Genomic DNA, 25,854 nt, shown 5'->3' on the forward strand with positions numbered 1-25,854 from the left:
TCATGCCTTCTGCTCTGGCTTATGGAAAACAAAGGACATTTGTAAGTCCATTAGTTAAATTTACAAGGGAGATAGAAAGCAAGTACACTTTATCTTAACATCCAACCATTAAATTGAAAGCTCAGACCTTTAGGTCAAACAGACTGAGTTGGTCAGGAGCACATGTTCAACAACGAGCATGCTATGGCTTGTACCTAAATCTGCATTTGAACCAAATCTTTAAGTGCACAGCATTAAGCCTGGTGTTGGCTTAGCGGTTAGGGTGCTGGCTTGGGATCCTAGGATCCTGGGTTTGTAATCCCGGTCGATCGCTGAATTAACGCCAGGGGGGTTGACTCAGCCTGTCATCCTTCCGAGGTCGGCAAATTGAGTACCAGTTCACTGGTAATTCCCTGTGTGTCGCAAGAGACGACTAACAGGGTTGGAGGCCAACCCCCACTCTGTGGGGAAAAATGGCCTCGAAAGGTGGTTGTTTAAGTAAATAGTAGTACATAGTACATATATACAGTAATAATAATAATAATAATAATTCATTTATTTTGTATAGCGCTTTTCCAGAAGCCCAAAGGCGCTTTGACAGAGTGGAAAACATAATGCATAACAATACATGAAAACAACAATTGCAAAAAGACAAGAATCAAGAAAACAAACAGCAGCGATATACGGCATATATATAAGACAAGAATCAAAAAGACAAGACAAGAATCAATAGGGAAATATTTAAAGCAAAAGGAGGGAGAAGGAGAAGAGATAGTCAGGGGTTAAATGCTGTGGGTTGAATGTTGAATGCAGCGTTGAACAGGTGGGTCTTTAGTGATGTTTTGAATGTGGTGAGTGAGGAGGAGTCTCTGATGGTGTGAGGTAGTGAGTTCCAGAGGGTGGGAGCAGCGATGGAGAAGGCCCTGTCCCCCCAGGATCTGAATTTGGTCCGGATGGAGGGGGTCAGGAGGTTGGTACCAGCAGAGCGGAGGTTGCGGGTGGGAGTGTGTCTGGAGAGGAGGTCAGCCAGGTAGGATGGGGCCAGGTTATGGAGGGCTTTGTATGTCAAGAGGAGGATTTTGTACTGGATTCTCTGGGGGATGGGGAGCCAGTGAAGCTTGTAAAGGACGGGGGTGATGTGGTCACGGGTCCGGGAATGAGTGAGTAGACGGGCAGCGGAGTTCTGAATGTATTGGAGTTTATTGGTGATTTTTGAGGGTGAACCATAGAGGAGGCTATTGCAGTAGTCCAGACGGGAGGTGATGAAGGCGTGGATGAGGGTTTCTGCAGCCGTGGAGGAGAGGGATGAGCGGAGACGGGCAATGTTTTTCAGGTGAAAGAAGGCTGACTTTGTGATCTGTTTCGTGTATTTGTCGAAGGAAAGGGTTTGGTCAAAGATGACGCCAAGATTCCGGATGTGAGGGGAGGTGGATACTGGGATACCGTCGATGTTGAGGGCAAAGTTATGGGTGGATTTTGTGAGCGTTTTTGGGCCAATGATGATTATTTCAGATTTATCACAGTTAAGCTTGAGGAAGTTGATTTGAAGCCAGGATTTTATTTCAGTGATGCAGTTTGTCAGGATAGAGTGGGTGTCGGTGGAGACGGACTTGGTGGAGATGAAAAGCTGGATGTCATCGGCGAAGCAGTGGAATTGGAGACCATGACGGCGGATTAAGTGACCGAGCGGGGACAGGTAAAGGATGAAGAGGAGGGGGCCAAGAACTGAACCTTGGGGGACACCTTGGGGGAGGGGAGCAGTGGGGGATTTGCAGTTATTGATGGAGATGAACTGGCATCTGTCAGAGAGGTATGATTTAATCCAAGAGAGGGCAGTGCCGGTGACGTTAAAGGTGGATTCAAGTCGGGTGAGGAGGATAGTGTGATCGATGGTGTCAAAGGCAGCGCTGAGGTCGAGGAGGACGAGAATGTTGAGGTTGCCAGCGTCAGAGGAGAGGAGAAGGTCGTTGGTGATTTTGAGGAGAGCAGTTTCAGTACTGTGGTTGGAGCGGAATCCGGATTGGAATGTTTCATACAAGTTATTGGCAGAGAGATGATGTTTGAGTTGAGTGGCTACAGCGCGTTCCAAAACTTTTGACAGAAAGGGTAGGTTGGAGATGGGTCTGAAGTTGTTTAGGGTGTCAGGGTTTAGACCAGGTTTTTTTAGAATGGGGGTAACAGCAGCAATTTTGAGGGAAGGTGGGACGATGCCTGTAGACAGGGAGGAGTTTATTGTTGCAATGATAAGTGGAGAGAGAGCAGGGAGGGAGGCTTTGACAAAGCTGGAGGGGATGGGGTCAAGAGTGCAGGTGGCAGTTTTCATTCCTATGAGGAGTTCAGAGAGGTCAGTAGGAGAGATTGGGGAGAACCGAGACAGGGGATGGCAGGACAAGGGGGGGCAGGTGGTTGGAGGGGGAGCGGGTGCGGCGGTGGTCAAGCTGTTGTAGATGTTGTCAATTTTGCGTTGGAAGAAAGAGAGGAAGGAGATGCAGTTGTCGACTGTGAATGACTGGGTGGTGGTGTTCAGGGGGCGGAGGAGTTTGTTTATTGTCGAGAAGAGTGCTTTTGGGTTTCCGGAGCCAGAGTGGATAATTTGAGAGTAGTAGGCAGAGCGGGCGCGGGAGAGGGCATCTTTGTAGTGTTGTATGTGGTCCTTGTAGGCTTGGGAGTGAACTGTGAGACCCGTTTTATTGCGGAGTCTTTCAAGTTGGCGAGCACGAGTTTTCATCAGGTGGAGTTCAGGGGTAAACCAGGGAGCAGAATGGGTGAAAGAAACTGTTTTGGTTTTTACAGGCGCAAGCTGGTCAAGGCAGGAGGAGAGAGTGTGGTTGTAGTAGTCAGTGAGGTCGGAAGGGGTGTGGAGGTCAATGAAGGGAGAAGTGGACATTTTTTCAGAGAGGGTGGATGAGAATGAGGTAGGTGAAAGAGCGTTTAGCTTACGGAAGTTGATTGTGCGATAATGCCTTGGTGTTGGGGCGGGGATGTTGATGGTCAGAGTGATGGCTAAGTGGTCAGAGAGGGTGAGGTCGGAGCCATAGAGATGGTGCAAATTTAATCCAGTGGAGCAGACAAGGTCCAAAATGTGACCACGGATATGGGTAGGAAAGTCGACATGTTGAGTGAGGTTAAAGCAGGTGAGTAAATCAGTGAAGTCAGTGGTTATTGTGGAGTCAGTGGAGTCCATGTGGATATTGAAATCACCAAGGAGGAGGATTGAGGGGGAGAGGGAACATAGCTGGGTCAGAAAGTAGGAGAAGTCAGACAGGAATGATGGGTGTGGTTTGGGAGGGCGGTAGACGACAGCCATGACTGACTGCGTGTGACCAGAGAGTTTTAAAGCCAGGTGTTCAAATGATGGAGCAGATGAGATGGAGATGAGGTTGGTCTTGATGTCTTGACGGTGGATAACGGCAATTCCACCACCTCGGCCCTCCGAGCGTGGTTTATTGACGTAGGAATATCCATTGGGTGTGGTGAGGTTGAGTGTGTAGTAGTCCAGAGGTTGTTGCCAGGTTTCGGTGAGACAGAGAAAGTCCAGTTTGTTATCCAGGATGTATTCGTTCAGGATGAGGCATTTATTGTTGAGGGACCGGGTGTTGAACAGGGTGAGCTTGATGTTGTTTTGAACAGCAGGGATGAATTCAGGTGATTTAGCCAGGGTTCGTAGGCAAGAGGTGCGATCGTGTGGGTTGCTGTGACCAGGTGCGCTGGGACGAAGAGTGAGAGTGCGCTGAGCCGACCAGAGGACGGGGATGGAGTGACCTGATTGCAAATAAACAAACTTGCGACCGGAGCCACGGTGAATGTACCTGGGTCGTCGGAGGAGTCCATTTGATTTGATGGCAGAGATGCATGATGGGGTGGAGCGGGTATTGAGCAGAAGAAGCCTTGCGGCGGAGTACTTCAGAGCCATGCCAGGCAGGAGCGAAGGGACGAGTACGAGGCCAAGGTCGAGGAGGCAAAGCAGCAAACGCAGCGGCAAACGACTGCAGCCGCTAATCAAGACCACAGCGGCAAACGACTGCAGCCGCTAATCAAGACCACAGCGGCAAACAAGGCCACAAGGCCACCGGCAAACAAGACCACGGCCACAATCAACGGGAGCGGGCCTTTCGAATTCCGTATTCCGTACCATCAAAAGCAGATTCCGTTATCCAGCCGGAGAACACGCGGCACGTGCGGGTGTGAAAAGGCAGGACAGGTGTGAGATGTCAGGTCAGAAAGGTAGAAGCAGACCCTGTACATCCATCCAGTCGGAGAAGCGGCGAATATGCAACGCCAGCGTCCTCTCGCAACCGAACCCGGAAGTGGTTCAAGTATGGCCAGTATATCCAGTATATATGGCCAAGTATATCCAGTATATATGTATATGGCAAATTATAGCAAATATATATAATTATGCCAGTATATATGGCAAATTTGATTTTGAATCCAACCTGTAGAATATTGAATGACCCGACGTTTCGGCCAACAACACCGAACACCGTGACCTCGCTAACCTTTATGAAGAGAGATCTCTCTACACATCCCTCCACATAAGCAGTAAATGAGGATTGGTCCAAGTTGGATGAGCAATCACAAGGCCTTGTTATTAGACCTTGTGATGGTTAATCATATTACAATTTGAAATTGATCACCATTTGCAAGTTTGTATTGCCAGTGCATGTCATCTATCTATAATTCCAGTAATCTCTGTACGTTTGTACGTCTGTACGTCTGTACGTCTGTTTGTCTGTGACCGCTGTTTCTCGACAACCACGGGTCCGATATACTTTTAACTTGCCAGGTATATTGCTGGGGACCCGAGGATGTGCCTTTTCAAGGTTTCATATTAATCGGACAATTACTTACCGAGCTATGTCCAAAAAACGATTCAACCAATCAGAGAGCAGCGAACTAGCGCGTGTGCCGAACGTGGAGGACACACTCTGCCTCGGATGGCACATTTGAGAGCGTATTCATTTATTTCACGTTTGCAAACTATGTTGGCGTTAAACTATGTTTTAAAACTAATAAAAACGAATTTGCGATTCATTCGCTTTCCTGCGCGTTTGTGCACGCGATGGCGATTTCTTTACCAAACTCCGGAAGCTGTTCGCTTTGGACCAAACCATTTCATGTAAATAGAGGGGGGGGATTGTCACTGTACTCGCAAGCCGTTCGCTTTGGACCAAACCATTTCATGTAAATAGAGGGGGGGGGGATATAATTTTAGATATAGATATAGTACGGGCAATGCCCTAGTGTGTGTAATTTTAACATTCTTTTTTTTTCTTTCTTTTTCTTAGTTGTTCTAAATCAAATGAAAACGCATCCCAATAGCTCTGATGCACCAGCTTTACCTCCCATAGTGACAATTTGTGAGCAATTCAATGACCTTTACTGGAATGGTAACCAGATTTAAAATTAGGTTTTCAGCAATGCTCCAAAAAGCACGACTTCGTTGACTTTATAATACGTCATCTGCTGAGTAATCCATACACCAAAAGTTAATCAACAGATACAAACCCATCAAATGTCATGAAAACAATGGAGGATGTGGAGGCGGTTACGTAATGTCTCTTTATTTCTTAATGCCAGGCAAAAAGGTAAAGCAGCCTTGTATATTATCTTTGGCCTCATTCTTAATTATTTATTTTTTCTTCCAGCAGTGTTTTGGTGTCAGGAATGGATGAAAGTGTTAGAGGAGATCCAGGGAGGCAGGTGTCCTCAGGAGAACGGGCCAGCTCTCCTTCACATTGCAAGGTGGGAAATGAGGCTCTGGAGAAACGCCTGGAAGATCTGGAGAAGGTGAGCTTAAATATGTATCCGCAGGTGTATCACAGCGAGAGTGGGCCTTAATGGTTTGATTTAATTTGACATGTATTATTTCGAAGCAAAGTTAATGCAACACCAGTTTTAATGGTTTATGTTCAGAAGATTGATGCAATGTGAAGAACTTTTGGGGAAAATGTGAAGACATATAATGTGAAGCATATTTATTTATTTTTCTTCAATGAAATCCCAGACCAAAACCCCCCCCCCCCCATGTTATTTAAGATATAAAAATTTGAATGAGAGATTGTAACCAAGGTGTTATCAGGCTTGTTTGAGTATGGTGGTGGTGGCCAAGTGGGAAGAACACAGGAATCCCAGAGGTTGTGGGTTAAAATTTGACTGAAGAAAGCAATATTCAGAATTTGGATCCTAAGCTTTTGGAAAACGAATCTAATCTCAAAAAATAACCACAACACTATCAGATTGTCGGGGAAAAGCCAGCTGGCTCATTTATGACCTTCCGGGAGTGGGTAATCTGCCTGCCCGACATGCTTTGGAAAATATTAAATGGCAATCTATACATTGTAGTTGACGTCTACTGCCCTCAGGGAAACTTGAGAGAAGCATTCAAATGCTTCCTATGAATAGACAGCAAAGGACCACCCTGGAATCCACCTAAGTAAATGGTACGAGACATAATTTGGCATCGCGACGATGACCAATATGCCTCCGTCCACATTTTTACATCTTTATAATACTTGTACCAAGTTTGATTTAAATCCATTCAGCTGTTCTCAAGTATCACATTTTTACCTGAGATGACCTCTGACCAAGGTGTTATCCTTTTTTTTAGGAGGAATTTTAAAAACAGATCACAGGTACAGTGGAGTGACACCCTATCCCATGGAAGTATGAATTAAGTTAAAAATTATTATTAAGTTAAATAAAAAACTAACCCCAGAAGGCGAATGATAGCCTCACTTAAATAAATGCATATATACACTTAGTTATATAAATCGCTAGATATGGTAAATTTTGTCAGATTTCACTCCAGATTTGGACATTCATTTAGTCTACATGATCCAATCCTCATATCCGAATCCAGATTTTTTTGATATGCTACAATTATGTAATGATAATCGATTGTGTTTTCAAGGCAAGACACGTTTGAATAGGCCAAAACAAAATTGCGGCTTAATAACGCAGTGAGTGGCAGTGGGCTGACCAAGATAGATCCCACAGTGTCTTTCATGTAGTGTAGGTGAGTCATCACCAGCAGCGTCAACAAATTACAAATTATTGGACCAAATTACAAAATTCAACAAATTACAAATTACAAATCAACAAAAAACAAACTCTCAATTTCCCCTTGAAAATTTGGTTGGGTTTGGATAAATAACGACTAAATACATTGGCCACAGACATGCAGACAGCAAATTGCATATTTTAGTATGAATGAGAACAGTGTTGCAATCCTAAGTGAGCTTATCCTGCAGGAATTGTTACATGAACGGAAGGAGCGAGAGCACCTCTGCCAGCAACTCGCAGAGTGTGAGCAAAATGCACGGAAACTCCGCACGGACATCACTTTGCTCAATCGGGTGAGTGCAGTACATTGGACATGTTGCCATACAGTGAACCCTGACTCACCACATATCGGTAGAAAAAAAAACTTTCCCTGATGTACATATTGCAATAGGTTGGTACATGCATGACATGGGACATTTTGCCTCCCAGCTTCCTTGTCTATTACAAAAGTGCAAATAATAAAAAGACACATTCTCTTTGACCTGAAAGTAAAACATGGACTCCTACCAAAATGTACACTCCTCATTCTGCACAAAGGCCAAATCTATATGAACAGGTGTGTAAATGAGTAGTGGTTACACCATTGTTCATTGCTATTGTCTCTGCTCTGCTCTGTGACAAGCTCTTCTATGTGTTGCCACAGGAACTAGATGACCTTGAGGATGATAACGAACAGCTACGAGAGGAGAACAAAACACTGTTGCGTGTTGTCGGACAGCTAACCCAGTGATGCAAATAAAACGAGCTTCTGATTTCCTTTCCACAATGGCGTGGTCAAGCACAGCCTTTTGGTTAGCTCCTAAAATCCCATTCTATACCGCCAGCAGCATCCTCTTACTCTTTTAGGTGTGTGGGAGCAGGAGGCTGAAACTTAGGCCTCTGGGAGAGTCGATGTGGTACTCTTAAATATTAAGCCCTGGATCAAGACGACAACTAAGCCAATAAATGGGAAAACAAAACACTGGATGATGGACCTACAGCAGATAATGGGGAATTCTGAACCCAGCCCTTGAGAAGAGAAGTACCCCACAATAGGATGCATTCTCCATGAAAGTTGCTGGCAAATCTTTTGGACACAACGACTTCAACCAAAAAAGGTTTGAGTTGCAATGAAGTTGTGGTTTGGAATGTGATGCCTTTGCTATTCTTGATGCTTTGAACTGCACCTGCTACATGCAGTTTACTCAGGTTGTCGGAAATCATGGTTTCTAGGCATCGCTCGTCACATCCAATCTGTAACGTTACACTAGTTGGGTTATGGCTGTGGAGTTACATTTAGTTAAACACATGTTTCTCAAATATGGGAGGCTGTAATGCAACAGCTCTCTCGTTTAATCATAAATGCAGAAGATGAATTGACTCCGCGGCAAATCATTGTGACATGAACACGCTTTGGAACTACCTGGCGTTTAGATTAAAATGTGGTGAAGAGTGATGTTTATTATCCAAAAGCCTAAACAGAAACGCAATTATCAGACTAGATATCACGTTTCCTCAATGTGTGGTATAAAACAAAAGGACTTAAGTAATACCTGTATTTATTTTTTAGTAAAAATAGATAAATCGATATTTTAATGTGTTCAATAAATAATTTCACAAAAAATATTTCTGATAAAGTTCATGGCATGAAGACAATTTTATGGGCACATTCTGTTTTTCTTTTTGTGCTTTGGAAAGAGGACGCAAAACCCGAAATTGCTGACATCTTGCATTGTATTTGGGAAATAGTTCTGATGATGTGTAAAGAAATGCAGTTCAAGTTAAGAATCACATAGTTTTGCTTTAAAATGCTCAAACAAATAAATCTGGTAAATAATTTCTTTTCCTGTCCTTTCTTATCTGTGAGAGAAAGGATAATGAAATGGGTCCATCATACAAAGGGCTTTTTTTCAGACATTCCTATAGTTTGTGGCATACAGTGGATTCAGAAAGTATTCAGACCCCTTCACTTTTTTCACATTTTGTTATGTTGCAGCCTTATGCTGAAATCGTTTATATTCATTTTTTCCCTCATCAGTCTACACTCAATACCCCATAATGACAAAGAGAAAACAGGATTTTAGAAAGTTTTGCAAGTTTATTAAAAAGAAATAAATAGCACCGCAAAGCGGGCGTAACCCCTCAGCCCATGCATGGTGGAAACCAATTTCAAGATGGCTGCCATGGCGGCCATATTGAAAATCGCAGCACACCCATGAACCTTCCTCTACTCAACCCCAAGACACACTGCAAAAATGGATTTAATCGGACAAGCCGTTGTGCTTGAAATTGACGGAAACCAATTTCAAGATGGCTGCCATGGCGGCCATATTGAAAATCGCAGTGCGCCCATTTTCGAAAGGAACCTTCCTCTACTCAACCCCAACGCACTGCAAAAATGGATTTAATCAGACAAGCCGTTCTGCTTGAAATTGACGGAAACCAATTTCAAGATGGCTGCCGTGGCGGCCATATTGAAAATCGCAGCGCACCCATGAACCTTCCTCTACTCAACCCCAACACACACTGCAAAAATGGATTTAATCCGACAAGCCGTTCTGCTCGAAATTGCTGGAAACCAATTTCAAGATGGTTGCAGTGGCGGCCATATTGAAAATCGCAGCACGCCCATTTTCGAAAGGAACCGTCCTCTACTCAACCCCAACACACATTGCTAAAACGGATTTAATCAGACAAGCCGTTCTCCTTGAAATTGACGTAAACCAAAAGTTGATGGATGCCCGGACGACGCCCGTGACGACAATACCCCTTAGCCCAATTTGGGCTGAGGAGTGAAAACTGAAATATCACATTTACATAAGTATTCACACCCTTTGCTATGACACTTGAAATTTAGCTCAGGTGCCTCCCATTTCTCTTGATCATCTTTCAGATGTTTCTGCACCTTGATTGGAGTCCACCTGTGGTAAATTCAATTGATTGGACATGATTTGGAAAGGCACACACCTGTCTATATAAGGTCTCACAGCTGACAATGCATATCAGAGCAAAAACCAAGCCATGAGGTCGAAGGAACTGCCCGCAGAGCTCAGAGACAGGATTTTGTCGAGGTACAGATCTGGGGAAGCCTACAGAAAAATTTCTGCTGCATTGAAGGTTCCCAAAAGCACAGTGACCTCCATAATTCTTAAATGGAAGAAGTTTGGAACAACCAGGACTCTTCCTAGAGCTGGCCACCCGGCCAATCGGGGGAGAAGGGCCTTGGTAAGAGAGGTGACCAAGAACCCGATGGTCACTCTGGTTGAGCTTCAGAGATCCTGTGTGGAGATGGGAGAAACTTCCAGAAGGACAACCATCACTGCAACACTCCACCGATCTGGGCTTTATAGCAGAGTGGCCAGACGGAAGCCAAACAGTTCAATCTTGATTTTATCAGACCACAGAATCTTGTTTCTCACAGTCTCAGAGTCCTTTAGGTGCTTTTTTGCAAACTCCAAGTGGGCTTTCATGTGTCTTTCACTGAGGAGAGGCTTCCATCAAGGTGCAGAAACATCTCAAAGATGATCAAGAGAAATGGGAGGCACCTGAGCTAAATTTCAAGTGTCATAGCAAAGGGTCTGAATACTTATGTAAATGTGATATTTCAGTTTTTTATTTTTAATAAATTTGCAAAACTTTCTGAAATCCGGTTTTCTCTTTGTCATTATGGGTATTGAGTGTAGATTGATGAGGGAAAAATGAATTTAAACGATTTCAGCATAAGGCTGCAACATCACACAATGTGAAAAAAGTGAAGGGGTCTGAATACTTTCTGAATGCACTGTATCTGTGAATGTAGAAAGGATGCACAGGCATGAACAAAGAAATTTGGAGGAATCCCGACATCCATGAGGTCAGTTTTAATTACAGAACTGAGCGAAGATCTACTGTCATCTAGATTATACCCCACAAGGGTTGTGCAAATAACATGACCCTTCTGCCGTGAAAGCGGCGATTTTCGTAGCAAGGTTTTGTTTTGAAAACCACCAATGAAACCCACTTTTCCTGCTGTTTAACATGAAACTGAAAGGGACGAAGACCGGGTTGTAATCATTTATCAAGCAGCTAGCTCGGGCTTGCAAAGCCAGCTGTTCCTTTACGGTTTTGAATGGAGTGCTTGTTCGAATGCTTCAAACAAATGGCGATCTCTCCACAAGAAACTTGGTAAATGAAGACACCCAATGGTCTTGAGACCCGACCAGAGATCAACTGTAATCTATATACCCCAAAGAGGAGTGACCTTTCCTGCCGCTCTCGTAGTGAGCGGGTGAATGAGTAAATTAAAATGTCAGTTGGTGGAGTCAGCCGTCGTAACGACATCATAGACGTAATGATGTTGCGCAACGGTCGGACACAAAACTGCCGCTACTTTAATATACTGAAGATGATATATTTTCACCTCCAGTAACTTTGCAGTCACTACGAAGGGATTAGTGTTATGATTAGATTTACTATAATATTAACTTTATGTTATCATTTTTATGAAAATGATATTAACCTAAAAAAACGAGGCTAATTCCTTACTTCCGCGTTATTTGTACCGTACACCACTTATTGATTCATGAACCATACACCGCTTCAATCTAGAAACTTTGCAATAATGACAAAGGGATTGCAGTGTTACCATTATATTTACTATATTATTAGTATTAACGCCATTACCATTATTACGAAAACAACACTACTGTATTAAGAAACCTGGGCTAATTTGTCCGAAGCGGCCTGAAGGTGCGGCATGAAGACAAAGGCCGATACGCACTTTGTCGTTGGAAGATCCCTAACGCCGATGCTTTCGATATTTGATTGTCATTTTAACAATCGGTTTGTTTGTGTTTCACACTGAATGAAATCGTAAAGGTAGAGCATGGCGAATGTGATTTATGACAGGTACGACGATATGTTCGGCCTGAACGACATTGGAATCAAAATGCCACAGTGTGGAGTCAACAGTTGTACGCCATAATGACATCAGACGTAATTACATCACCCTGTCATGTGACCAGATCCTCAGCTCTGATTGGTATACGTTTGAGGGGACATACATACATATGGACAGACAAACACTGTTCTAGACGGCTTTGCCCTATGGGCTACGCCGTAAAAATCTGATAGTGTTTTCATCTACTGCATTTCATTTTTCTCCGATAGCAAAAAATTCCAACACCAAGTTCCAGATGTTGAATTTTTAATGACGTCAGCCCACACGACGACACGTGATCAATCTAGCTAGTGCTATTCGTCGGTTGTATTTTTTTTCAAAAAGTACGCACACACGTCATCATTGTAGCTGACGTTATTTTACAGCCTAACTAGGCCAAGCTAGCCAGAAGCAAGGAACCACAATTATTCAAATGGGGCAGAAAAACGAAAAAAATTAAAAGCAGAGAAGAAATTACATGAAAGTTTTCAAAAAGTTACTAATTTCTTCAATAGTAAAAGCAAGAATGATGCAACAGCGCGAACATTAGGGCTAACAGATAAAAACATTTCTACCTTAATAGTGACCTCATTTTTTCCGAGTTAGAGCTAGAGTGTGTTGTTTATCGAGACCAATAAAATGTACTCACACTGAGATGTCAAATTAATCTACAGTCATTACATTCCTATTTTAATATTAATTTTATTTTATAGTAATAGCTCTACGGTTTCTGTATTGTTTTGGTGAATATTGGAGAATAGAGGAAAGACAAATTACAAACTGCGGTGCATTATTGAATGTCGACATGTATCTATTGTAAATGGACGAGGCACGTGTGTGTGTGTGTGTGTGTGTTTGTGTGTAGGGGGGGGGGGGGGGGGGGGATGTTTTTTGTGGAGATATAATGGAGCGCTCTGATATGGCGTGTAATAAACCAAAATGATCATCATGATCTCCTGAGTTGATAAGGCGAATTAACTACACAGAATCAGGAATAATTCCCATGTTTTAAATGCATGCCATGTTAAGGTATGTAGAGCAGTTTAATAGGTCCTTCCATGGCATGGTATTCCAATTACAGAGAATTCTGAACCACTCTCTCCTCTTGAGGTGCCACTCTCTCCATCCAGCCATACCATCTGCTGTTCACCAAACCCTTACCCATTAGAGTGCTTAATAAATACCCTTTATACCCCATTAGAATTACCTTTGGCTTTAGAATTATCCTTTGGAACCCATTAGCATTATCCTTTAGAATTATCCTTTGGAACCCATTAGCATTATCCTTTAGAATTATCCTTTGAAACCCATTAGCATTATCCTTGAGAATTATCCTTTAGAACCCATTATAATTGCCTTTTAGAATTACCCTTTATAACCGTTTAGAACCATTTGAAACCCATTATATTTAGCCTTTAGAATTACGTATTAGAATGAACCATTAGAATTACCCATTAGAATTACGCATTAGAATTATGCATTAGAATTAGGCATTAGAATTTGCATTATAATTACCCTTTATAATTATCCATTAGAATTCCGCATTAGAATTACACATTAGAATTGGGCATTAGAATTACGCATTAGAATTACACATTAGAATTATCCATTAGAATTACGCATTGGAATTATGCATTAGAATTAGGCATTATAATTAGGCATTAGAATTATCCATTAGAATTAGGCATTAGAATTAGGCATTAGAATTAGGCATTAGAATTAGGCATTAGAATTTGCATTAGAATTACGCATTAGAATTATCCATTAGAATTACACATTAGAATTACACATTAGAATTACACATTAGAATTACGTATTAGAATGAACCATTAGAATTACCCATTAGAATTACGCATTAGAATTATGCATTAGAATTAGGCATTAGAATTTGCATTATAATTACCCTTTATAATTATCCATTAGAATTCCGCATTAGAATTAGGCATTAGAATTACGCATTAGAATTATCCATTAGAATTACACATTAGAATTACACATTAGAATTACACATTAGAATTACGTATTAGAATTACGTATTAGAATTAGCCATTAGAATTAGCCATTAGAATTACCCATTAGAATTACCCTTTAGAATTACCCATTAGAATTAGCCTTTAGAATTATCCTATAGAAACACGCATTATAATTATCCATAAGAATTACCCTTTAGAGGATTTACCCTTCAGAGGAATTACCCTTTTGGAGCCTGGTGTTGGCTTAGCGGTTAGGGTGCCGGCTTGGGATCCGAGGATCCTGGGTTCCAATCCCGGTCGATCGCTAAATTAACACCAGGGGGTTGACTCAGCCTGTCATCCTTCCGAGGTCAGAACATTGAGTACCAGCTTGCTGGGATGCATGATCCCGGTGTGTACCCCGGTTTAGAATAGGTACATCGTATCCCTGCACATCGTAAGAGGCGACTCAGGGTTGGTGCCAGGAAGGGCATCCGGCCATAAAAACATTGCCTCAAACAGGGAGCCATGATTGTCATGGGGCCCGCAAAGCTAACCCCTGCTCTAGCGGGGAAAATGGCCTTAAAACGATCATTCATTCATAAGAATTACCCTTTAGAATTACAATTATAATTAGCTTTATAATTACCGCATTTAGAATTAGCCTTTACCTTTTACATTTTTACATTATAATTACCTTTTTGAACACTTTAGAATTACCTTTTAAAACCCATTATAATTACCCTTTATACCCCTTTAGATCCCATTGGAATTACCCTTTAGAACCATCTAAATTGTCCTTTAGAACCCATTGGAATGACCTTTTAGCACCAATCATAATTACCTTTTTGAACACTTTAGAATTACCCTTTAGAATTACCATTTATAACCATTTAGAACCCATTGGAATTACCCTTTAGATCCCATTAGAACCATCTAGAATTACCCTTTATAACCATCTAAATTACCCTTTAGAACCCATTAGAATTACCTTTTAGCACCAATCATAATTACCTTTTTGAACACTTTAGAATTACCTTTTAGAATTACCTTGTAGAATTACCCTTTATAATTACCCTTTATAACCATTTAGAACCCATTGGAATTGCCCTTTAGAACGCCCTAGAACCATCTAGAATTACCCTTTAGATCCCATTATAATTAGCCTTTGGAACCCATTAGAATTACCCTTTGTAACCGTTTAGAACCATTTGAAACCCATTGGAATTACCCTTTAGAACACTTTAGCTTTATAACCATCCAGAATTGCCCTTATAACCCATTAGAATTACCCTTTCTAACTCCATATAATCCATTTGAATTACCCTTTGTAATTGAACACGGATGGTTACAACGGTTCTTCATCTTCACTTTTCTGACGGACCGGTGGAAGGAAGGACATAGCCTAATATTGAAGCAGCTTCACCGCTTAAACTTATCTTCTTCTTCTGCACATGTGAGGTCTGACAAATTCAAAGCCAAAGTATTGCTACCCTACAGCTTTCCTTTCCAAGTCGTGTTCCAATTTGTGTTCAAAATATAATATTCAATTGAAATTAAGTTGTTCCTCGATCATAAACTGACACTTGTAGAAACACGAACATACAGTCAGAACTTTTACATTTTTTTCCCCATTCTCCCATCTGCTTCCCCCTTGTCCCACCCCTTCTCTGATTTTCCATTGTCCCACTCCCTCTCAGCTCCTCTCTCATCACGTCTCCTCTCAGATTCCCCCTCGTCCTGCTCTGCCTCTCGGCGTCCCGCCCCTCCCCCTCATGGTTTCTCCCTCACACCTCCCCTCATGGATTTCCCGGCACCCTCCTCGCTCATACTATCCAGGCTTTCCCCCACCATGTGCCTCCCAGCTTCGCCCCCACCCGCACCCTTCCAGCTTTGCCCTGGCCCCACACCCCTCTAGCTTCCCCACAACCTGCTCCCACTTCTTGCTCCTTTTCACATTGCTGCACCTTATCAGCAGTTACTCCTCCCCCGGTCCCAAACTGTGTGGACCTCATACAACTGAGGCCTTTACTCCAACCTCACAGATCTCTCAATCCAGGCCACTGCTGATACACCGGGCATCACCTGTTTAGCAGAAGCCTTCCTCCCACAACATGTCTCTAACTCCTTCGTGTCTCTCCCTGTCTATACTGTCTCCTCTGATTTGATCAACCTGAACTCTGTCCCGGAGGCAGTATCACACTGCTCCTACACATCCCAAACCCCAAGAGTACCTCAGGCTGCGACTTCCCATCTGCTCCCACCTCATGTTTGCCTGTGTTTTGTGCCATCCTCCAAACAGTGATGACTGACGCCATCTACATCTCTCTGACACCATGGTCCAACCTTTAACCACTCATCCCAACTCTCTCTTCTTCATATGTGGTGATTTCAATTGTTACCATGCCAATTGCCTCGATGATGGTACCTCTCTCACAAGCCATGGCATTTCAGTAAAGGATTTCTGTGATTCCATGGGATTGACTCAATATGTAAACTTTCAGACCTGGATTTCTTCAAATGGCAAATCTTCCCTTCTGAACTTGGTGAAGACAAACTTCAATTGGTTCATCTGTTCATGTGCTTGTGAAGGTCAAAATCTCTCCAGCAATTCTCAGAGAACAGCCAAAGCGCCCTGCGAGTTTTTTTAGTTCACTCAGGCAAACTGTCAGGGACTGTTTTTTTTTGTTTTCTCTAACGACCTTAACTCAAATCATCAAGTCGGATTCAGACCAGGTCACTCTACACTGGACATGCTCCTTCTGCTCTCCCGTCAATGGATTGAGGTCTTCAATGTTAGAAATGAGAGCAGGGCAGTCTCTCTAGACATATCTCGAGCGTTCAATATGGAGCTCCTGCCTTTCTTTCCAAACTCTCTGCCTTCGGCATCCAATGCCAACTCCACTGTTGGATGACTGACTTCCTCTGCTCTCATAGTAAACTTGTGGCTCAATGGAATCCTTTCGTCTCCTCTCCCTGTTAAGGCTAAAGTTCCCCACGGCAATGATCTGCGTCCCGTCCTATTCTTCATCAACAATCTCTCTGACTCTGTGGAAAAATCCTCTTTATCTATTTGCCTGACTTTACCCTCTGTCGTGACATCCCTCATCCTTCAGACAGGCTGGCTGCAGCCTCTTACCTCTCTTCAGACCTTGATATAATCACAAGATGGTCATACACTCAGTATCCACAGTTTGATGGAGTAGTGCTCTCCCCTCTGGGCAGGCTCCCTTCCCTCACATATTGCTCAGCTTGATGCAGTGGAAACCAGGCCTTCAAGAACATCTGAATCTCTCCTGACAATACTAAGCCTATGGGCCGATCACTTCGCCATCACAGACAGGACGATAGCATCTCTGTCTTCTTATTCCGCCTCCTTGCTGATCCTGCAACCTCTGGCCTTTGCGTGCTTGGTCCTCCCTCCATCCCCCTCACTATGTTTTAGCGGGGCGCACATGATCTACCACCAACCCTCTTCTGGTAAAAGTACCTAAATGCAGGATCAATGCTCATCTTCACTCACTCATTCATTCCTCTTTTTCCACCTGTGGAACCAACTTCCACATTCTCTTCAATCTCGTTCCACCCTCCAGGACTTCAAGACAGCTGTTCACCACCATTTCAGATCGTCCCCAATCAAAAACCATAATCTTTACCACATCGAACCACCCCTTCCCAAATTTCCAGTTTTTCCTTCCTGATAATTAGCTTCTTTGTGCATCTTATTCTTATCCCACCTGCATTCCCAACTACCCCTCATCCTTACACACATCCCTCGTTATCCATCTCTGTCTATTTTCCCCTTGGGCCCTCCTGTTGGAAATTTTCCCTTCTCTTTCTGCTGTTAAGTTTTATTTTGTTGCGTCGTGATCCGTTCTGTGTTCTAGCTCTTCCAGTCTTCCACAGGTCTTTAAATTTATTTTTTTTAATACAAGATCGAGGCTCGTGTAAGAGCTAACATTAATGACAAAAAAACAAAACGGACACATAAGACATAATAAAGGGAGCGGTAGACAAGATGGGGAGAGAGGGGGAAGCACACAAGTACAATATTTGGGAGCAGGGACATAAGGAAATCTGTGGGAGGGAGAGGGCTTTGGGGGAGGAGGCACGGGAGTGGGAGAGGTATAAAACACATGGACACACTCGGACTTCCAGGAAAGAAGTCGGTATTTCAAAAAAGTGGATCTGGGGTGAGTTAACGGGGGTAGAAAAGATCAAGGTTTTGGATTGGGGAAGATAAGAGATAGTGAGAACAGCTGTTTTAAAGACCTGGAGAGAGGAGTGGGAGTGAGGGAGTTTGTTCCAGAGGCAGGAATAAAGAGGATTGAAAGAGTGAAGGTGAATAGAGAGTCTTGATTTTGGCAGTTTCACCAGAAGAGGGTTGCAGGCAGATCTTGTGCGTCCTGTAGGAGTATTTGGTGGACAGAGCACAGACAGAGCTGGGGGAGCTAGGCCAGAGATGAGTCGGTAGAAGACAGAAAGACCACCAACCTGCCTGCGGTCTGTGTCCAAAAAAACCCCCAAAAATACATTGGAAAATTATTTTTGCACAACGTGATTTTGCCTAAAACAGTACTTTTCAGTAACGCATCTACCATGTTAAGCGTGGAATTACTGTACACTGGAGTCCAAGGACTAGAACTTGATGGTTCGCATCTGTCGCCATGAATCAGAGTGCAGGATTTGTTACATTTCAATTCTAGGCAAGTTGGCGGCTTATAGACCTTTTTTTGCATCCATTCATTCAGGCCTCATCCTGCCTGCTCCTTGCATTCTCTGTCATTTCATAGATACATATGTAGATACACCCTAGTCCCCAAGTAGAACGTGTTTATCGGGTAACCCCCCTCGCCATTTTGTTTTCCAGATTCAGGTTGTCTGTTCATCTCCACTGCTTCACTGTTCTTTTACCACTTTGAGTGCATTTCTAACCCAGTGCAGTTACCGTATGCTCTTCCCCTACAATCTTTCAAAAGGTCTGCTGACTGGCACATGCTGTCCGATCCCATGTCCATCCATGGTGCTCTTCTTCTTTTGTGACTTGTGTCTGTCAATGGTTCTAAAATACAGTAATTATCCATTCTTTTCTGTTTTTCGTTTTATCAACAGTCCCCGCGACCAATCAGTATTTTCAAATTCATTATGAAGCCAAAAATCTCATATGGAAGAAGAAACAAATCAAACCAGTTATAGATTGGGGGAAGTGGAATTTTGATTTCATCAGCAGATATATACGGTACATTAATTGGAACAAAGGAGGAAGGGTGAATGCCCGAAACGTCAGCTTTTCCTTGCTTCCCGGGGCGGTTAGCATACCTCATTCAAAGTCCTGTTGATTGTTCTACCTGTCAGGGCACAGATAGACAATGGCCTGCACAAGGTAGAACAGTTCCTTATTTTACCTATAATCTACTTTTCAATTTCATCCCCTCTTGTATAATTTCAACAGTCATAAAAAAGACAAGACTGTATGTGAACACGTCACACTTTGTGGTGGTGACCGGTGTTATGGATTCGATTTCATTTTGCCATGCACTCGACATTAAAAACTGGTGACATCCGAGATCAGATGTTTACCTGGCTGAGCCAATCAATGGACAAATGCGATGGTCGATATTCTTAAACATTTCTGTGGAGGACACCACTTGTCTTTGTAGGTCTGATTATATGTGAGTCACCAAATGTTTTTTGAAAGTTTCCAAAGGTTAAAAAAAAAACAATTAAATTTTGTTCACTTTACAAAATGGGGTTGTTCGTTCCTAATAAAATACCATGGACCTGATAAATTCTGCTCAAGGAATCACCATGATCTTGTGGTTTTAACTTCACTTTCTTCCAGTGAAGCAGAATGAAACACAGCAAGTCTGTAAATGTGAGAAGTGAAGATGTGTTTAACTTTGTATTTCACCATTTTCAGGCCTCATGTGGCCTAGAGGTATGTACACTCACCTCTAAGTTGTCCAGCATGGGTTTGAATCCCATCCCACCTATAAATTGCCATCCTGGTGTTTCACAGAGTTGGGTGGTTCATCGATGTGTGTGGTAATGGACGTAAAAGATCCACTGTGTCCTTCGCGAAGAGTAGGCGGGCACCCTGGGCAAATGACAAATTCCTGCCCTAACCTTAGTCAAACGTCAGGTCTGGCCAGGCATGTGTCCAGAACAATTGTGGCCTTTAAAGAAGAAGAAGAATCATTTTCAGGCCTCGATCCCCAAAAAGGTCACAAAAAGGATCCCATTTGAATTGCATTCAAAACAGAAATAGGCAAAACGAATTTCATGTTGTACTTCAACACATTAAAACATTAGCCTGGAGGTAATTGAATATTCAAATTTTCAATCAGCAGTCTCAGAATTTTTCCAAATGTCCTTAAATGGATCTACCAGGGGCAGTAGATTTACCAGGGGCAGTGATTGCAAGTGCATGAGCTGGTACAATTGATCTTGCTTATAAGAACTGCTTACTGGTACATTATCAGTCATACATTTTATTTAAACATTTCCTTGAAACATCAATATACTAAATTGTCAATATTATAAATACAAAGTGCCTTTTCCTTTTTTTCTTGCTGTTTTATTCACGTGCAGTGCAACCTCCAATTTTTGCATAATGAACCTTTTGTTGCGAGGACTTTCCCTTCAATGCACACGGGATTCAAACAGGCAGCCAGCTAAGTATGGCCTTCCATCGCTCACAAGGCAAACGCATATGTGGCTGCTTGATGCCCGAGTGTGCACTGATATAACAACTTGCGGAGCATAATCCCGGCATTCGGATCGAGGAAGACAAACAAACGACATCTGCTTTAAGTGAGAAACAAAGCCACTTTAATGCAAGACGCCAACAGTCAGAGCTAGGACGTTGAGGGACCGTGTACAGCACAGACACACACATACAAACACATACAAACACATACAAACACACACAGACGCACATACAGACACGCGTGCACGTACGCGTACACCAGGGTCTGGCAGAATGCAACGGGCAGAGAAGACAGACTGTCAACACAAACTGTAGAGAATAGAGGGGTGAAATAGAAATCGTTTGGACATTCGTTCTCATCAGACAGAAGAGGGGGGAAAAAAGTTTTGTTAATTTTTGTCCGGCTAGGGTAGGCAGTAGCCCTATTCAAAGCTCATGCGAGGCTTACCTTGCTTCAAGTGCGACCGATTGATGGCTTATGTGTGATTGAAACGGGCGCAGACTCGAAGCCGGTAGCCAGGACAATCACTGCAGATACCTGATGTGTCAACTTCTCCCCTCACCAGTGTCCTCCACCACATACGGGAAACTTAGAAGACCAAAACAGCCGGATTTCTCTGAAGGACTCTTCGCGGCATGCTCGAAGGTATAGAGATTATTCGGTCTCTGACCCATGGAACGGTTGATGGAGGCAAGCCACATCGGCCCGATTACATGCAACACTCAATGGTCACAAACTTGCACATACAGACGCATGACTCCGTATTGCAGTAACGAGTCATTCTTTTTGCACGTAAATAGGCAATGGGCATTTAACAAAGAGCAAAGTTGCTGCTTTCATCAGCAGCACAAAAGCCTTGCAATTCACAAAAAAAATTAACCTGGCACAGACGATACACCAAAATAAATTGGCGGACATTGAGGACCTCAGAGATGGTACTTTTTTTTTTTTTTTTACAGATAAAGGGATATGAGGAAAATTAAATGATAGAAACAGGCTCTACAGTTCATCTGAAGACATATTTGTAGACCTGTTAATAATGTGGCAAGTGGATACTGCTTGTTTGGCTGGTGTGATCCGAGCATACCATATAAAAAGCAGGGATTAAAGAATTAAAAACCAAATAAATAGAAGTTACCGTAACTATAATATAACAGCATAACAAGGAATGATGGGCACGCTTTCAGATGTGAGCTCGAAATTGAAAAAGGTGTCAGAAGTGGGATTTAAAAAAATAAAATAAAGAAGAAGGATCATAGGGCCACAGATGCTGCAAGACAGGTAGCAAGCAAATATAGCTAAATAGGGTGCTCAAAAACACATCAGGCAAGCACACACAAACTTAGACAAACCTCCAGACAGATGCTTTCACATGGACAATATTACTTATACATAGTGGTCTAAATTGCTCTGTGTATTGGAAATACCTTTTAAAGGAATTCAGACAACTCGGGACAAACACACATGACATACAGAGCAATAGACATCTGCTCTATGCTTCTCTCTGTTGGGCTGGGTATAATCTCATGCTCTATCTACAGCACTAACAGCCCAATCGTATCTTGAAATACAAGTATTATTGTCATTATTAATGATATTATTATTGTTACATGGTTGGATGTGGCCACACTGCCAAAGGTATAACATGGAGGCCCTTTAATATTACTCATATTGTCTTTCTTTCCTTTGTTTTAAAATGTAACACTTAAGCAAAATGGCTTCACACAAGATAAATTATATACATGGGAAGAAACAGACCGGAGGATTTATCTACAGACACAGGCCAGCTGTCAGCACAGGGCCCAGGCCACATGCGAGGGGTAGCAAGGGGTCACAAACAGCATTTTTGTGGGAGTGAACAACAGAGGGTGTGAAAGGTGGGAAAAGAGAAAAGGAGAATTAGAGGGAAAGCAAATTCCACTTCCAGGAAAGAGAAATGGGAAGAGCAAAGAGCCATCACAAAAACACGTGAGGGAAACGGCATGCAGGGGAAAGATGGTGGCCACAGACAAGAAGTGAGGTGGGCAGCCAAGGACAGGAAGTCGTGTGACAATAGAAACACAGAAGGGAAGTGATATGGTAAACCAGGGCACAAGGGGCTGCTTGGAAAGGTGCCAGTGCTTGTTGTAGGACAAGAAAGAGGAGGAAGAGGATTCAACGTTGACCAAGTAGAGAACCGCCAAGGGAAAGAATGAATCACACTTTACTTCTTGGATCCAAGGCTGGAATCTACCTCTTCTTCTGGCTTGAGTGAGTGCCACTGAGCAATGGGCCGACGAGGATTGGCAAGCATGTCGCTCCAATGCCGCAGCTCCGTGCCGGTGCTACTACAGCCAACGAACAACTTCCCAATCGCTTCATTCTTACCCAGCTTGTCATAGTCCAGAACCGTAATCACAACTTGCACCTTCTGTATCGGTGAGAAATAGCAAGGACAGATGCAGGAAGTGAGTCAGATGTATTGACGACCGAGTTTGGTGAATGAAGGAAACAAAGTGGGATGTGAATGACAATTAGGTAAGATTGTGGATGATGAGATGTGGAGCTGTGAGAAGTCTGATAATTTTGGCATGATAATGATTCGTTCAAGCATCATTATTGTACTCATTATCTACATCGAGAGAGTGAATTGAAAGGTAGCACGCAGTCACAAAATTACAAGATAATGAAGGATTCAAGGTCGTAGAAGAGTCAAAGTCACTGAGAAGCTTGAAGTAAACGTAATGAAGGAGTTTAAGTAAATTTTTATCTTTGCCCATCAGCAGCACTTGCACAGAGACCAATCAGGTAACATACCTGGATCTGCTCAAAGAGCACCTCAAAGCTGAAGGACTCGTTATAATAGGGGTTCAAGGTATTCTTCTTGATGGTGGTCTTCTTTTTCTTTAGTCGTTTACCATTTTGCATGAGGTGGATCTTCACATAAGGATCTAGGGAAGATGGGATTAGGAGATGGGGAAAAATGCAGGATAAAGATGGAAACGCAATGTGTGTGACGAACAAGAGAGCGATATTCAGAGCAAATGTCTTTCACAGACTATAAATCAAGTTGACAGGATCAATACTACAGTGTGAGCAACTTGAAAAGTAGGTATAATCCAATAGAGAAAACACATAAAGCTAGAAGGAGGTCGTGTGTAACTAAATAATCTTTTGTCCCAGCGAATGCAGCAATCATTGTGTCCATAAAGTGTCCTGCTATGTCTTGGATGTCTGACATTACACAATTCCATCACCAAATACTGTGACATTGATAACGATCGGATTGAGGGGCAAACACAGGATGAAGGATTCGCAGGCCCGGCTCAAGTCCTCCAGCCTCAGTGTAAGTGTACCATAAGTGACTATGAAATGACTGCAAACAACGATATGTTGAAAAATGAGTAATTGCTTGACGTTAATAACACACCAAAATGACTAAAAAAAATCATGCAATTATACATTAGAGGGCTCATAACAGCTTCTCTATTTGTTTATTTTGTGATTTATTATTGATAAGCAATGTTTGTCAGTAAGAGGCTCTATGTAACCGCAGATGGTTCCACTAGGTGGTGCAGACATTTCCTATCATAATATATGACTCAAAGTTAGAGAAAAGCAGTTTGCCTAACCTTCTTGTCTCAAGACATTCTCCTTGATAAATTAAGCGGTGGGGGCATCGATATATTAAGTATGCAGAAATGTCAAAATTAATGACTTATCCCCAGCTTCCTTTAACATCATAATCATCTGCTTTCCCCCTTTCCAAGGTAACATGGTTCAGGCATCTACCCCATCTCCTACCTTTGGCTTCACTCATGGGCTACGTTACTCCAACCCTCCCCCTCTCCCCCCCCAATCTCCTCCACACTCGATCATCCCCATTGTTCCCAACGACACTTTCTATATTCATTTTCCCTCATTTTCCATCCTAGAAACATCCGCCTCTTTTGTGAGCAGCCTACAAACATACAGTACATACATACTGTAAATACATACAGTACATACATACTGTAAATACATGCAGTACATACATACTGTACATACATACATACATACATACATACATACATACATACATACATACATACATACATACTGTACATACATACTGTGCATACATACATACTGTACATACATACATACTGTGCATACATGCAAAGAGTACATAGATACTGTAAATACATACAGTACATACATACTGTAAATACATACAGTACATACATACTGTAAATACATGCAGTACATACATACTGTACATACATACATACTGTGCATACGTACATACTGCACATACATGCATACAGTACATACATACTGTACATACATACATACAGTACAAACATACATACTGTACATACATACATACATACTGTACACACATACATATATACTGTTATGAAAGTCAAATCCACAACATTGTCCCAATAGTAGGTTTAATGACAATTCGATCTCTGGCAACATCCTGTAAAAATACGATCATGCAATACATCAGGATTATATAATCAAGGAGAAGTTCAGCAATGATCAATCAGTGCAAGCAAGCCTAGTTCATCTACATATATGCACCATTCGAGTCTACGTGTCACAGATTAAATGTCACAGGTATGATCCGGAGCGATGGTCGTCCGAGTTCTTATAGACGCCTCTCAGTGGTTGGAGAGAGCATAACACCTGGGTTCAACTTAGATACAATTTCATTACATTCTCCCCGCCGTTAAAACTACACTTCCGCTAAGGCAGGAATCAAGCACGCAGCAGCAATAGTAGGGCAGCGATTGTCCGTCCATGTCAGTCGGTCCATCCGTAGCGATCGGGGCAACGAATTTCCCATCCAGCACGGGTCCGGAAACTACCGGGTATTACATCCCCAAGTCCGGAGTCCCCTGCGTCGGAGAAGCCGCCTAAGTCAGGTGACGAAGGTGGCACCACAGAGCCTACAGGTTGGGGTGTATTTGGCGGTGAGATGGCCGGCAGATGCTCCATAGGCGGAGCAATGGGAGAGTCCATAGACTTGTAAATTGATTTGTCGATTTCCCCGCAAGGGGCCAGGTGGCGTACGGAGACAGTTGACTCGCGTCCATCAGACATCAACACACGAGCATGCTCGGGATTAGCTTGGAGTACTTGCACCTTATCCACTAGTGGATCATACTTACTCATGCGAACCGCACGTTTGAGGTAAGCCGGTCCCGGCTCTGCAAGCCACCTAGGTAAAGATCGGATACTACCCAAACTCCTCGGGTGATGAAACATCCGTTCGTGGGGAGTT

At 42.7% G+C, this 25,854-nt stretch overlaps 2 protein-coding genes across 18 annotated transcripts in view; one reads left to right on the forward strand and one right to left on the reverse strand.

Annotated features, from left to right (window-relative positions):
* PAWR (pro-apoptotic WT1 regulator) overlaps positions 1 to 8,860 on the forward strand; it is a 166,313-nt gene extending 157,453 nt beyond the window's left edge. For 2 of the 4 annotated variants that reach the window (XM_068110213.2, XM_068110215.2), the window contains 3 exons: positions 5,628 to 5,769; positions 7,233 to 7,337; positions 7,688 to 8,860. In XM_068110213.2, coding sequence (XP_067966314.2) covers positions 5,628 to 5,769; positions 7,233 to 7,337; positions 7,688 to 7,774 — 334 coding nt within the window. In that variant the 3' untranslated portion in view covers positions 7,775 to 8,860. The remainder of the gene's footprint in view (positions 1 to 5,627; positions 5,770 to 7,232; positions 7,338 to 7,687) is intronic. The other 2 variants (XM_068110214.2, XM_068110216.2) reach the window with 1 other exon arrangement.
* An 11,508-nt stretch (positions 8,861 to 20,368) lies between these two features.
* SYT1 (synaptotagmin 1) overlaps positions 20,369 to 25,854 on the reverse strand; it is a 730,486-nt gene continuing 725,000 nt past the window's right edge. For all 14 annotated transcript variants that reach the window (XM_078774459.1, XM_078774453.1, XM_078774463.1 and 11 more), the window contains 2 exons: positions 23,400 to 23,533; positions 20,369 to 23,013 (listed from right to left, as the gene is read on the reverse strand). In XM_078774459.1, the coding sequence (XP_078630585.1) occupies positions 22,807 to 23,013; positions 23,400 to 23,533 (341 nt within the window). In that variant the 3' untranslated portion in view covers positions 20,369 to 22,806. The remainder of the gene's footprint in view (positions 23,014 to 23,399; positions 23,534 to 25,854) is intronic.

The sequence above is a fragment of the Myxine glutinosa genome, chromosome 3 (assembly GCF_964187855.1).
Source record: "Myxine glutinosa chromosome 3, kmMyxGlut1.1, whole genome shotgun sequence".
In the NCBI taxonomy this organism is placed as follows: Eukaryota; Metazoa; Chordata; class Myxini; order Myxiniformes; family Myxinidae; genus Myxine; species Myxine glutinosa.